The sequence below is a fragment of the Bufo gargarizans genome, chromosome 6, assembly GCF_014858855.1.
Source record: "Bufo gargarizans isolate SCDJY-AF-19 chromosome 6, ASM1485885v1, whole genome shotgun sequence".
NCBI lineage: Eukaryota > Metazoa > Chordata > Amphibia > Anura > Bufonidae > Bufo > Bufo gargarizans.
Window position 1 is genome coordinate 8,287,218 of NC_058085.1, and position 14,507 is coordinate 8,301,724.

Below are 14,507 nucleotides of genomic sequence, written 5' to 3' on the forward strand. Positions count from 1 at the left end.
AGCCTAATCCAGGTAAGCTGTGCTGCATGGCTGGTTTTAAATCGTTTTTTGCCTTAGGGGAGGTGACAGAATCCCTTTAAGTCTGGGGAGACTCCAATCACACTTCTCTATCTGGCGAATTTATGGACGAGTCTGGAGAACATTACCTGCCTGCTTTAAAGTCTGCTGGAGGAGGGATAATGCTATAGGGTTTTTTCAGGGGTCGACCTCGGCCCCGTAGTTCCAGTGAAGGTAAATCTTAATGCTTCAGCAGATAATACATTTTGGACAGTTGTATGGTGGCAGCTTTGTGGGAACAGTTGTCTCTTCTCTGTTCCAGCATGACTGGAGTTGGTTGGGGCGAGTTTGGTGTAGATCATGGATGTCAAACTCATGGCCCTCCAGATGTTGCAAAACTACAACTCCCATCATTCCCTGATAGCTGTAGTATGCCCAGGCATGATGGGAGTTGTAGTTTTGCAACAGCTGGAGGGCCACGAGTTTGACATCCCTGGTGTAGATGAACTTGACCGGCTGCACAGAGCTCTGACCTCAACCCCATCAGAACGGAGATTGCAAACCAAACATCAGGGTCTAAGCTCACAAATGTTTTTCTGGATGAATGGTCAAAAATTCCCACAGACACCCTCCAAAATCTTGTAGAAAACCTTCTCAGAAGAGCCAAGGGGCAGACAACTCCATATTAATGCCTATGGATGTGGAATGGTAGGTTAGCACAACTCCTGGAGGAGGAATGCGTAGGTGTCCAGATAATGTAGATCTATTATTTGGTAAGTCTGACTATTCTCTTTTGTAAAAGCTGATTTTAAAACAGACCTTAATGTGGGCTCATTGTGCAAGTAAAGATGCAACGATGAGACGAGTTACTCGCTAAATGATTTTTATGCACAGGTCCCATGAATTAGAATAGGACCCACGGATCATCCTGTGAAGAACAGTTGCGTCTCTCCCTGCCAGATGTCTATACCTGGACTATCCCTCTGATCCTGTTCAACTCCTTGTATCATCACTTCCACAAAGACCTATACAATAGCATTATCACATGATTTATCCCGTGTGGTGAACATCATAAACTCAACACCTTCTCTTTACTAGCAGACAATCCAATGTGTAGGGGGAGCTCCCAATGCTTGTCCGACTAATTATGTCAGGGGACAGAAAGATCAGGTACTTTGGATTTCAGCCCCTCACCCTTTCGTTACCCACTGAAAGCTAAACAGAGTGCGTATTTGGGAGTCAGGAGAGGTAGCCATCAGCCGACCAAGCAATCAGTTATTGAAGGTGTGCGACCACCTTTACTCTGCAAGGAACTGATATGAGTGACCAGCTAGTCAGCCACCCACATCACCACATTGTCACAATGTAGGGGGAAGGGAGGAACACCAGAATGACCACAGAAGGAAAATGACCAGAAACTAGGCCTCACGGCTAGGGAAAGGAAAAAGGTCACCACCTAGGAAACCCTAGCCCTGACTCCTGTCAGTATGAATAGACCCTGAAGGTGGGAATATTCATACACCGGAAACCTAGGCCCTAGAAACCCTGAAAATCCCTAGGTGTAGTGACAGGGTCTGAGACCACTGTTGAAACAAGAGGTGTGGTCATACCAGCAATAACACTGCAAAGTGAAAACAGAGAGACTGTCAGATAACCCCACATGATGAAAGTCTCCCAGATCTTCTAACCTTTGTCACTGGAGGGATCGTGACAGTACCCCCCTTCTATGGGTGACCCCTGGACACCCAGGACCGACCCTATCCAGATGAGCCCTGTGAAAGGCTCTCACAATGCGACTAGCATTGACGTCGGCAGCTGGAACCCACATTCTCTCCTCTGGACCGTAACCCTTCCAGTGAACGAGATATTGGAGTGATCTACAGAGAATGTGTTAGTCCACCATCCTGGAGATCTGAAATTCAAGATTAGCATCCACCATGACAGGAGCGGGAGGCAAGGAGGATGGTTCAGCAGGTTCGACATCTCTCTTCAGCAATGATTTGTGGAAAACATTATGAATTTTTAAAGCCTGTGGAAGTTCAAGGCGAAAGGCTAACGGGTTGATAATGGCAGAGATATTATATGGACCAATAAACCAATAAACCTTGGACCCAACTTCCAAGAATGTACCTTCAACTTAATGTTTCTTGTGGACAGCCCCACCGATTCACCCACTCTCAGGTCAGGACCTCTCATACTTCAGTCATCCGTTTATACTTGTTGCCCATTTTTTTTAAAAATTTTCCACCAAATTGATCACAAAGAGGAAAATCTTTTCTCTTCAGGTATACCGGAGGTCTCAGCACCAGAAAATGTGCCAAACAGCGGATGGAACCCATATGCCCCCAAAAACAGCGACTTATCAGTGGACTCCTGCCTACGGTTATTTATTGCAAACGGCCAAAGACAAAAATGAAGACCACTTCTGATTCTCCCAGACAAAGCATCTCAAATAAGTTTCCAGATTCTGGTTAGTGCATTCAGTCTGTCCGTTCGACTGAGGATGAAAGGCTGAAGACAAGGACAACAAGTACCCCCAGGCAAATACAGAACACCTTCCAGAATTTTGGAAACAAACTGTGTCCTCCTATCAGATACCACATCAGAGGGAATACCATGTAGCTTCACGATGTTATCGACAAACACTTGTGCGAGAGTTTTAGCATTAGGAAGACCTGACATCTTGCTGAAGCGATCAACAACCACCAGAATTCGTTTTTCCAGAGGAATTCGGCAAATCTGTGATAATGTCGGGACGGGATGGACAACAGAGCAGGAACAAAAAAGAACAAAAAAATTCCCCAGAGGACAGGAATCCAGTGCCTCTCCCTGGTCCTCCAAAACTTCTGCCTCAAGGTCGGATATTACCACCCAATATCAGAGCAGGATCTTCCGCCACCCCCCCAGAAAAGCTATGCGACAAGCATCCGCCTTGACGTTCTTAACCCCAGGGCGATAGGTGACAACGAAATTAAATCTGGTTAAAAACAACGACCATCTGGCCTGTCTTGGCTTCAGGTGTTTAGCCGACTCCAGATAAGACAGATTTTAGCGATCGGAAATTACCGTAATAGGATGAATCGCTCCTTCCAACCAATGATGCCATTCCTCAAAAGCCAACTTAATGGCCAGCAACTCTATTACCCACGTCATAATTTTTTTCAGCAGCTGAGAGCTTCTTCGAGAAGAAAGCACTTGGGCGCCATTTACTCTGTGAAGGACCCTGCAACAAGACTGCTCCTACCCCTACCTTGGATGCATCAACTTGCACAATGAATGGCTGTGACACATCAGGTTGCATCAGTATAGGGGCATAAGAAAAACATTCATACACAGCTGAAATAGCTTGTAATGCCTCATTAGACCAGACTGAGATATCCAAACCTTTACTAGTCATGTTCGTTAAAGGTTTAACAATCGTTGAGTACTTCAAAATAAATTTACGGTAGCAGTTGGTGAACCCGGGACGATCACAGTCCAACACAGCTCGGACCTTTTCGGGATCCATACGAAAACCTGAAGATGAGAGTAGATCAACAAAATCAAAGGGGAGTACACTTATGGTCAATAGAAAATGGATGAGAAGGAACTCAGAAAAGGACAACACACCAGCTCTTCCAACTCCAGGCAGTGACAGGGTCTAAGACCACTGGTGAAACAAGAGGTGTGGTCATACCAGCAACAACACTGCAAAGTAAAAACCGAGAGACTGTCAGATAACCTCACATGATGCAAGTGTCTCAGATCTTCTAACCTCTGTCACGGGAGGGATCGTGACAGCGGCACATGCAATGTCCGTGCAGAGAGGAAGCAGATATCGGGTCCCCGCACTGCTGTGACAGGGACCCCATGGCAGCCCGATGCCTTCCTTAAGCATCGTGGCTGCCTTCCATGACAGCCTGTGAGATCCAGGGGGCTGGAAGCGTTATATTTTTTTTTTGTAAAATGTTAAAGTTTCAAGACAAAAAAAAAAAAAACACACACACACACACACACACACACACACACACACACTATGGCTCTCAGACTATGGAGACAAACATTTTTTTTGTTTAAAAAAATGCTGTTATTGTGTAAAACTTAAGTAAATAAAAAAATATAAAAGTATACATATTAGGTATCGCTGCATTTGTAAGAACCCTGCTTAAAATATCAAAAGTAAGAGTCAGAAAAGCCATTTTTTGTCACCTTAAATCACAAAAAGTGTAATAGCAAGCGGTTAAAAAGTCATATGCACCCTAATATAGCACCAAACGGTCATCTTATACCGAAAATCTACGGCTTTCAGAATGTGGAGACAAAAAAGTCTTTTTTTTTTTTCAAAAATTCTTTATGTAAAACTGAAACAAAACAAAAAAAAGTAGTCATATTTGGTATTGTCGCGTCCGTAACAACCTGCTCTATAAAAATAGCACATGATCTAACCGGTCAGATGAACGTTTTAAAATGACAAAAAAATAAAAATGGTGCCAAAACAGCTATTTTTTGTTACCTTGCCTCACAAAAAGTGTAATAGAGCAACCAACAATCATATGTAGCTAAAATAGTACCAACAAAACTGCCACCTTATCTTCTAGTTTCCAAAATGGGGTCAACTTTTCAGAGTTTCTACTCTAGGGGTGCATCAGGGGGGCATCAAATGGGACATGGTGTCAAAAACCAACAGTCCATCAAAATCTGCCTTCCAGAAACCCTATGGCGTTCCTTTCCTTCTGTGCCCTGCAGTGTGCCCGTGCAGCGGTTTACCACCACATATGGGGCGTTTCTGTAAACTACAGAATATTGACAATAAATATTGAGTTTTGTTCGGCTGTTAACCCTTGCTTTATTAGCAGATTTTTTTTTTAAATTAAAATGCAAAATCTGCCCAAAAAGTTACATTCTGAAAGGTCATCTCCATTTTCCATAATTAAGGCTTAACAAAGTTTGTAAAATCAGTTTTGAATACCTTGAGGGGTGTAGTTTCTAAAATGTGGTCATTTTTGGGTGGTTTCTATTATGTAAGCCTCACAAAGTGACTTCAGACTTGAACTGGTCCTTAAAAAGTTCTAAGCCTTCTAACGTCCCAAAAATTAAAAAATTCATTCCCAAAATGAGCCAAACATGAAGTAGACATATGGGGAATGCAACGTAATAACTATTTTTGGAGGTATTACTATGTATTATAAAAAGTAGAGAAATTGAAATGTGGAAATCTGCAAATCTTACAAAATGTACCCAAAATTTTGAATTTTTTTAATAAATGACTCCATTTTACCAGTGTCAAGAAGTACAATATGCGATGAGAAGACAATCTCAGAATGGCCTGGATAAGTAGAAGGGTTTTAAAGTTATCAGCACTTAAAAGTGACACTGGTCAGATTTGTAAGACATGGCCAAGTCCTAAAGGTCAAATATGGCCGTGTCCTTAAGGGGTTAAAATAATTTCCTTATACGATATATGTATAACAATGGACATGAAGATATAAGAATATGCATTGTATTCTGCAGAACATACCGTATTTTATGAACTGTGCGTATCCCTCTAATGCTGCCAGGTCTACTTATAGTAAGCCATGTGCTCCAAGGGCAGGTTCTCACTTCTGGTGGTTTGGTCCAGGCAGAGGAGCAGACTATTGGCGCTATGGTATCCGACGTAGCCGGACACTGCTGGGGACCACCAGATCCCTATTCTCTATATTCAGGTCCCTCAAGGAAACTGCACGTTTCTGGCAAAAAAGTGTTCCAGATCGGTTCATTGGCTTTCAGGTCTAAGCTTTGAAAAACGCTCATACACATTAGTGTATTGTCCGCCAAAAGTCTAACATACACAGGGTGGTCCTGACTCTCCTCCGACAGATGTCAGGATGTTCTCACCCGATTCTTTGCTAGACCGCCACCAGAACTGTCCGACAGCGACAACACATACACACTTAGCCAATTTGTACGGGGTAGTCGGGTGGGATAGCCGTCGGCCTAATCGTCAGACACTTGCCAGTGAGGAGTTCAGAGCTGAACCACACACAGGCACTGGGATTGGAGAGAGCTCTAATCCCATCATACAACCCCTCAGATGCTGAAGTCAATGGCGACTAGACATTAGTTAGAGGGAGAGCTCCTGAATAGGGTCGCCACCAACTGGGTAAATTCCCAGTCCAGCCGGTATTTCCATCCAAGGCCGGTGTTTTTGGACAAACCGTTGAACACAATGGAGCAGCAGGTAGAGGTCAGCTCCGAGCTCCACCATTTACCCTGGTACTGTGGAGGTTGGCACAGGCAGGTGTGTTGTAGTGACGGGATGGCGTCCGCGGCACCTAACAGCCCGGAGCAGATCTGTATTTAGAGTCAGCTCCATTCATCGTGGCCACATGGACTGGGTGAAGCTGTACAGGGGGCACCAAGGGGGGATTATCATACTGTGTAGGCGCACACAAGGGGGGCACCATCATACAAAACAATATAAGAACAAGCAAACCCAAAAACATTCTGTATGACAAGAGGCAAGAATTCCTGCTTTATTCAGAAATGTTTATTGCATTTTGAGTGCGAGAAACAAAATAAAAAAATGGCTGGATTGATGCAAGATGAACCTTGCAGCTCTGTTTGGCGAATACCCCGCGAGCCTGATCCTCACGTCCCATAAAACACAGGAAAACTATATTATTTTTTTATATATTGAAATCTTAGTAAAATCCAAAAAGTCAAAGTAAACAGCAAATCATTCATTACACAGATATATACAGGTTGGAAAAAGGACAACAACTCATAATAATTTGACCCCGTTTCTCCCATAAGTGACTGCCATCTGCTCCACTGGAGTGATAAAAAACAAAAAGAAACAGTCCCCATTATAACGGGGGAGGGAGAGAAAAAATAAAAGACGCTAACCGGTGCGCAGCAATAAATAGTGTTCATCGTATAAAATGTCCCTCCAGCCTCATTCACATCCACCCGGCCTCGGTGGGAGAATCCGGAAGAGGATGGACGCCTTGGAGGACCAGGTCACACTGGAAACGGGTCGGAAATTCAAGCTTCCCGAGATGTTCTTCATCTCCATGAGCTAAAGAGGGGAACAAATGTACAATACAACGATTAGCGTGGCACAACAGACTTAAAGGGGTTGGCCAGGGAGGCACACTTACCTGCCCCCCCCCCACTGTCAACACCCACTATGACATTGCAGCAGCCAATCAGTGGCCGCAGGGGTGACCGGCTCTCTTTGTGTCATGTCAGTTGGTCAGTGATTGGCTGCAGCAGTCTCAAAGTGGATGTAAGCGAGGCAGCAGGTAAGTATGCTTCCCTTTGCAGGTCTTCCAGGGAAGGGGGGGGGGGGGTTAAAAGCCTGACAAAAGGTTGCCAACCCCTTAACAGTTTTCAACAAACTTTACATTGATCAATAGTACACTGTGTATACTTTTTTTTTTTTTTACCAGTTTTCTCTTCTGTACGCTGGGTCTCTAGTTTGCAGTTCACCCAGAGCTAGCTCCCATCCACTGCACATAAAAAGTAGAGGAGAATCTGCTTCCTAAACTCAGAAAAGGCCCCAGATCGTGGAGGACATTACAGAGAAGTACTGACCTGCATGAATGTGAATAAAGCCCTTGGGCTGAGATAGAAACTGTCTATTTAGCTGTTCTTTCTGAATATCTAGTTTGCAGTTCTCCTAGAGCTGGCGGGTGCACACTAGCTCCCATCCACTGCATATAAAAATTACAGGAGAAGTCAAAAACTGGATCATGGAGGACATTGCAGAGAAGTACTGACCTAATGAATGTGAATAAAGCACTTGGACTGAGATAGAAACTGTATATTTAGCGGTTCTGAATGTCTAGTTTGCAGTTTTCCCAGAGCCTCTGGGTAGGGCTGGGCCGAAAAAACAACAACTTTTTTTTCAGTTATTTTTTTTTGAACATGGCATAGCCGCCGGGTTTCTGCTGTGTCAGATCCACCTTAAGGCTGACCGTATGCATTTCACCCCTCAGATCCTGTGGTCAGATGTGACCATGGCATCTGTGCAGTCCTGAAGCAGGAGCCGCACGGTCCCACTCCTGTAACAGGGGTCCTCAGCTGAGATGGGGGAGCCTGTTATACTGCACTAATAGCCCGAAGCCTCCAGCAGGCCTCGGCAGCTATTAGTGGAATATACCTATACACGCCACTAGATGGCAGCACTGTATTGTTATATTGAAAATGAAGTGGCTTTATGACCATCAATGGACACAATCTAAGGATTGTCGGTTATAGTCAATTTTTACAAAAGTATAGTTTTTAAAAATAAACAAATTATGACCATTTAAAGGGCAACTCCTGTCAAAATTGCAACTAACATCGATGACATAGTGAATGGGAAATATGTGCTTCAGGGCTCTTTCACACCTGCGTTCTTGTCTTCCGGCATAGAGTTCCGTCGTCGGGGCTCTATGCCGGAAGAATCCTGATCAGGATTATCCCCATGCATTCTGAATGGAGAGAAATCCGTTCAGGATGCATCAGGATGTCTTCAGTTCCGGAACGGAACGTTTTTTGGCCGGAGAAAATACCGCAGCATGCTGCGCTTTTTGCTCCGGCCCAAAATCCGGAACACTTGCCGCAAGGCCGGATCCGGAATTAATGCCCATTGAAAGGCATTGATCCGGATCCGGCCTTAAGCTAAACGTCATTTCGGTGCATTGCCGGATCCGACGTTTAGCTTTTTCTGAATGGTTACCATGGCTGCCGGGACGCTAAAGTCCTGGCAGCCATGGTAAAGTGTAGTGGGGAGCGGGGGAGCAGCATACTTACAGTCCGTGCGGCTCCCGGGGCGCTCCAGAGTGACGTCGGGGCGCTCCACGCGCATGGATGACGTGATCGCATGGATCACATGATCCATGCGCATGGGGCGCTCTGACGTCACTCTGGAGCGCCCCGGGAGCCGCACGGACTGTAAGTATACCGCTCCCCACTACTACTATGGCAACCAGGACTTTAATAGCGTCCTGGCTGCCATAGTAACACTGAACGCATTTTGAAGACGGATCCGTCTTCAAATGCTTTCAGTACACTTGCGTTTTTCCGGATCCGGCGTGTAATTCCGGCAAGTGGAGTACACGCCGGATCCGGACAATGCAAGTGTGAAAGAGGCCTTAGGCTACATGCACATGACCGTATGTGTTTTGCGGTCCGCAAATCGCGGATCTGCAAAAAAATAAGAAATAAAATTATATGCCATTTATTTTATTTTTTTGCGGATCCATTGTAACGGACAAGAATAGGGCATGTTTTATTTTTTTGGCGGGGCTACGGAATAGACATACTGATGCGGAAAGTACACGATGTGCTGTCTGCAATTTTTGCGGACCCGTTGAAATGAATGAGTCCGCATCCTTTCTGCAAAAAACTGAATAGACACGGAAACAACGTTCGTGTGCATGTTGCATAAGACTGGGGGGTGTATCTGGTGCCACTGGTCCAGAGGGAGGCGTGTGCCCCTATAATAAGCTTCCCATCAGGTAACCAGAGGAACGGGCACACCTGTCCATGGGCCATGGCTAGTATTACAACTCAGTAAATGTGGTCGAGCTGCAATGCCAGGCACGGCCTGTGGGCGGACGTGGTGCTGTTCTGGAAGAAAGCGCTCATGCTCTTCTATTTCTGGAAATCCCTTTAAAGGAGAACTCTGCCTGTGCACAGCATCCCACTGTTTAGGCCTCATGGACACGGCTGTAGCCATTTTAGTGGATCTGCAATACACAGATACCGGCCGCGTGTGTTCCGGATTATGCGGATCGGTACGCGCTGCCCTATGAGGGAAATGCCTAGTCTGCAAAACTGACGCGAATAGGACATGGCCATCTGTATGGGCAGCGCGGCCGTCTCCGATTGTCGTGCAGAGTGCACAGGATCGGCACAGCCGGATGCTGCCATTTACTGCCAGACCCCATTGACTATACTATGGTTTTTGTCTGGCCGAAACCCGGCATTTGGATCCCACTGTAGTCAATGGGATCCGGCAGCATTCGGTGAACTCCGGCTGATCTCTGAGCTCAGACTAACTGAGGACACAGGACCCAGCGGTCGCCCCACCCATCAGACACACCACTTTAACCCCATCTCCAAATAGTCCCCGGTGTCTGCCCCCCCCCCAATAGTCCCAGAGTCTGCCTCCACCACTCCCCCCCCAATAGTCCCAGAGTCTGCCTCCACCACTCCCCCCCCAATAGTCCCAGAGTCTGCCTCCACCACTCCCCCCCCCCAATAGTCCCAGAGTCTGCCTCCACCACTCCCCCCCCCCAATAGTCCCAGAGTCTGCCTCCACCACTCCCCCCCCCCAATAGTCCCAGAGTCTGCCTCCACCACTCCCCCCCCCCAATAGTCCCAGAGTCTGCCTCCACCACTCCCCCCCCCCCAATAGTCCCAGAGTCTGCCTCCACCACTCCCCCCCCCCCCCCCAATAGTCCCAGAGTCTGCCTCCACCACTCCCCCCCCCATAGTCCCAGAGTCTGCCTCCACCACTCCCCCCCCCCCCCATAGTCCCAGAGTCTGCCTCCACCACTCCCCCCCCCCCCAATAGTCCCAGAGTCTGCCTCCACCACTCCCCCCCCCCCCCCAATAGCCCCAGAGTCTGCCTCCACCACTCCCCCCCCCATAGTCCCAGAGTCTGCCTCCACCACTCCCCCCCCCCCCCATAGTCCCAGAGTCTGCCTCCACCACTCCCCCCCCCCCAATAGCCCCAGAGTCTGCCTCCACCACTCCCCCCCCCCATAGTCTGCCTCCACCACTCCCCCCCCCCCCCATAGTCCCAGAGTCTGCCTCCACCACTCCCCCCCCCATAGTCCCAGAGTCTGCCTCCACCACTCCCCCCCCACCCCTATAGCCCCAGAGTCTGCCTCCACCACTCCCCCCCCATAGTCCCAGAGTCTGCCTCCACCACTCCCCCCCCCCCATAGTCCCAGAGTCTGCCTCCACCACTCCCCCCCCCATAGTCCCAGAGTCTGCCTCCACCACTCCCCCCCCCATAGTCCCAGAGTCTGCCTCCACCACTCCCCCCCCCCCCCATAGTCCCAGAGTCTGCCTCCACCACTCCCCCCCCATAGTCCCAGAGTCTGCCTCCACCACTCCCCCCCCCATAGTCCCCAGAGTCTGCCTCCACCACTCCCCCCCCACCCCTATAGCCCCAGAGTCTGCCTCCACCACTCCCCCCCCCATAGTCCCAGAGTCTGCCTCCACCACTCCCCCCCACCCCTATAGCCCCAGAGTCTGCCTCCACCACTCCCCCCCCCCCATAGCCCCAGAGTCTGCCTCCACCACTCCCCCCCCCCCCCATAGTCCCAGAGTCTGCCTCCACCACTCCCCCCCCCCCAATAGCCCCAGAGTCTGCCTCCACCACTCCCCCCCCCATAGTCCCAGAGTCTGCCTCCACCACTCCCCCCCCCATAGTCCCAGAGTCTGCCTCCACCACTCCCCCCCCCATAGTCCCAGAGTCTGCCTCCACCACTCCCCCCCCCCATAGTCCCAGAGTCTGCCTCCACCACTCCCCCCCCCATAGTCCCAGAGTCTGCCTCCACCACTCCCCCCCCCATAGTCCCAGAGTCTGCCTCCACCACTCCCCCCACCCCTATAGTCCCAGAGTCTGCCTCCACCACTCCCCCCCCATAGTCCCAGAGTCTGCCTCCACCACTCCCCCCCCCATAGTCCCAGAGTCTGCCTCCACCACTCCCCCCCCCATAGTCCCAGAGTCTGCCTCCACCACTCCCCCCCCACCCCTATAGCCCCAGAGTCTGCCTCCACCACTCCCCCCCCATAGTCCCAGAGTCTGCCTCCACCACTCCCCCCCACCCCTATAGCCCCAGAGTCTGCCTCCACCACTCCCCCCCCCCCAATAGCCCCAGAGTCTGCCTCCACCACTCCCCCCCCCTCCCAATAGCCCCAGAGTCTGCCTCCACCACTCCCCCCCCCCCAATAGTCCCAGAGTCTGCCTCCACCACTCCCCCCATAGTCCGCACTGATGGTTTATTCCTCCTCCATAGTCGGACTGCCACTTTAAGTACTGCTTGCCGAACAAGTTTAATAACTAAAGCAAATTATTAAAAGGGACACGCCAGACAATATGCATAAGTAGTGTAGGACTGGAGGGGGCGGAGCATGACCACCAGAAAGAGGACCCCTGTGTCATGCTCCACCCCCTCAGACCACACAGCACAGTTTACAGGGCCTTTCCCTGGAGTGTTCCTAAAGGCTACATTCCGCACCCAAAAAAAGCTCGCCCTTCGGGGGCAGCTGTCGGAGCTCCCAATGAAACGGTCAGAATAAAAATAAAATATAAAAAAACAAGGGATTTTGAAGTGGATTCTGCATCAGGTTTTTTTCAGCACAGAAAGAACCCCTCAGTGTGAACATTCCCTTTAAGCAGACAAGACACATGCCAGGTACCTAACCCTGTGGCCCCTGAACCGCTCTGTCCCTGGATCACACCCAATTCCATCCCTCCTCATCCTTTCAGGCAGGAAAGCGGAGTGACTGACAACCAACACGTCCACCTTTACAGCTGTCAGAGGGGTTGTCGAGCCCCAATATTATCAGGCGGCCATGTTGGTTGTCACCCAGCTTTCCCAGGCACAGACTGACTCACCTCCAGCAGGGTCACACCATCCTGTCCGCCATCCCCTGGCCTCCTGCACCACTGCCCACCTCCCTGCAGGGGGCAGGGCTGAGGACGGCGCCTTCTGCTTTCCTCCGGCTCCTCTTGGAGAAGTTCTCATTCACCGTCCTGCAGGGGGCAGCACTGAGCTCCAGGGCTCTGGTCGGGCTGAGGGCAGCGGTGGTCAGTCTGAATGTGGACGGGCTGACGGCAGCGGTGGTCGGGCTGAATGTGGACGGGCTGAAGGCAGCGGTGGTCGGGCTGAAGGCAGCGGTGGTCGGGCTGAATGTGGACGGGCTGAAGGCAGCGGTGGTCGGGCTGAATGTGGACGGGCTGAAGGCAGCGGTGGTCGGGCTGAATGTGGTCCCCCTGACTGCAGCGGTGGCCGGGCTTAATGTGGTCGGGCTGAATGTGGTCCCTCTGACTGCAGCGGTGGTCGGGCTGAATGAGGTCCCTCTGACTGCAGCGGTGGCCGGGCTGACGGCAGCGGTGGCTGGGCTGAACGTGGCCGGGCTGACGGCAGCGGTGGCTGGGCTGAACGTGGCCGGGCTGACGGCAGCGGTGGCCGGGCTGACGGCAGCCGGGCAGAACGTGGCCGGGCTGACGGCAGCGGTGGCCGGGCTGACTGCAGCGGTGGCCGGGCTGACTGCAGCGGTGGTCGGGCTGACTGTGGCCGGGCTGACTGCAGCGGTGGTCGGGCTGACTGTGGCCGGGCTGACAGTAGTGGTGGCCGGGCTGACTGTGGTCCCTCTGACTGCAGCGGTGGCCGGGCTGACTGCAGCGGTGGCCGGGCTGACTGTGGCCGGGCTGACTGCAGCGGTGGCCGGGCTGACTGTGGCCGGGCTGACTGTGGCCGGGCTGACTGCAGCGGTGGCCGGGCTGACTGCAGCGGTGGCCGGGCTGACTGTGGTCGGGCTGACTGCAGCGGTGGCCGGGCTGACTGCAGCGGTGGTCGGGCTGACTGTGGCCGGGCTGACAGTAGTGGTGGCCGGGCTGACTGTGGCCGGGCTGACTGCAGCGGTGGTCGGGCTGACTGTGGCCGGGCTGACAGTAGTGGTGGTCGGGCTGACTGTGGCCGGGCTGACAGTAGTGGTGGCCGGGCTGACTGTGGCCGGGCTGACTGCAGCGGTGGCCGGGCTGACTGCAGCGGTGGTCGGGCTGACTGCAGCGGTGGTCGGGCTGACTGCAGCGGTGGTCAGCCTGAGGGCGGCCGTAGTCGGGGCGGCGCCTTTCCTGCGGCCCCTCTTGGAGAAGCTCTCGGTCACCTTGCGGGCCAGCTGCACCAGGTCCCTCCGCCCCGGGGCCGGCTCCCGGGCCGGCTCGTCCAGCGCCACCTCCAGGTTGAGCGCGTACCAGGCCAGCCACCACAGCAGGCTGAAGAAGAGCACGATGCCGCCGCCGTAGATGAGGAACTCCCCGAAGCTCCGGCCGTCCAGCTGCAGCTCCGCGAACACCCCGACCAGGATGAGGCCGAGCCCCAGGACGTCAAAGGAGACCCCCAGCAAGAAGAGGAAGGAGCAGCGGCCGAGCGGCCTCCGGGGGAGCATCTCTGCACTGACTCTCACCCCCGCCCCCCCATCGTTTGCATAAATTGGGAGCCACGCCCACCGCCGGGTGTCTCACCGCCACACGCTCGTGGTCACACCTTCCCTGGGAATTTTTGGCTTGGACAGGAATGCAGCCTTTTAGAACTACTACACCCAGCGTGGCTGCTGGGACCTGCGGTCATGAGGTAACTGATGATACCTGAGCCCCCTGCAGCTGGTTCATGGACTACAACTCCCAGCATGGCTAATGTCAAGTCCCTCTGGTCCGTGGCAGCTGCTGCCCTCATTTAACCAGCACTCAGTGCCTTCCTAGAGATGGATGAGACATGATGGGAGTTGTGGTTCTCAATCCTCTGCCAACCGACACC

At 51.4% G+C, this 14,507-nt stretch overlaps 1 protein-coding gene across 1 annotated transcript; it reads right to left on the minus strand.

The window, feature by feature from the left end:
- Window positions 1-6,489: 6,489 nt before the first annotated feature.
- Window positions 6,490-14,260, minus strand: LOC122941564 (ice-structuring glycoprotein-like). The gene is made up of 2 exons (XM_044298892.1): window positions 12,584-14,260; window positions 6,490-7,036 (listed from the first exon to the last, which is right to left on the minus strand). The coding sequence occupies exon 1, from the start codon at window positions 14,137-14,139 to the stop codon at window positions 12,595-12,597; it is 1,545 nt and encodes a 514-aa protein (XP_044154827.1). The 5' UTR covers window positions 14,140-14,260; the 3' UTR covers window positions 6,490-7,036; window positions 12,584-12,594.
- Window positions 14,261-14,507: the final 247 nt, after the last annotated feature.

Excerpts from the sequence above, each read along its gene's own strand:
- LOC122941564 (XM_044298892.1), bottom strand. The coding sequence starts at position 14,139 with ATGCTCCCCCGGAGGCCGCTCGGCCGCTGCTCCTTCCTCTTCTTGCTG.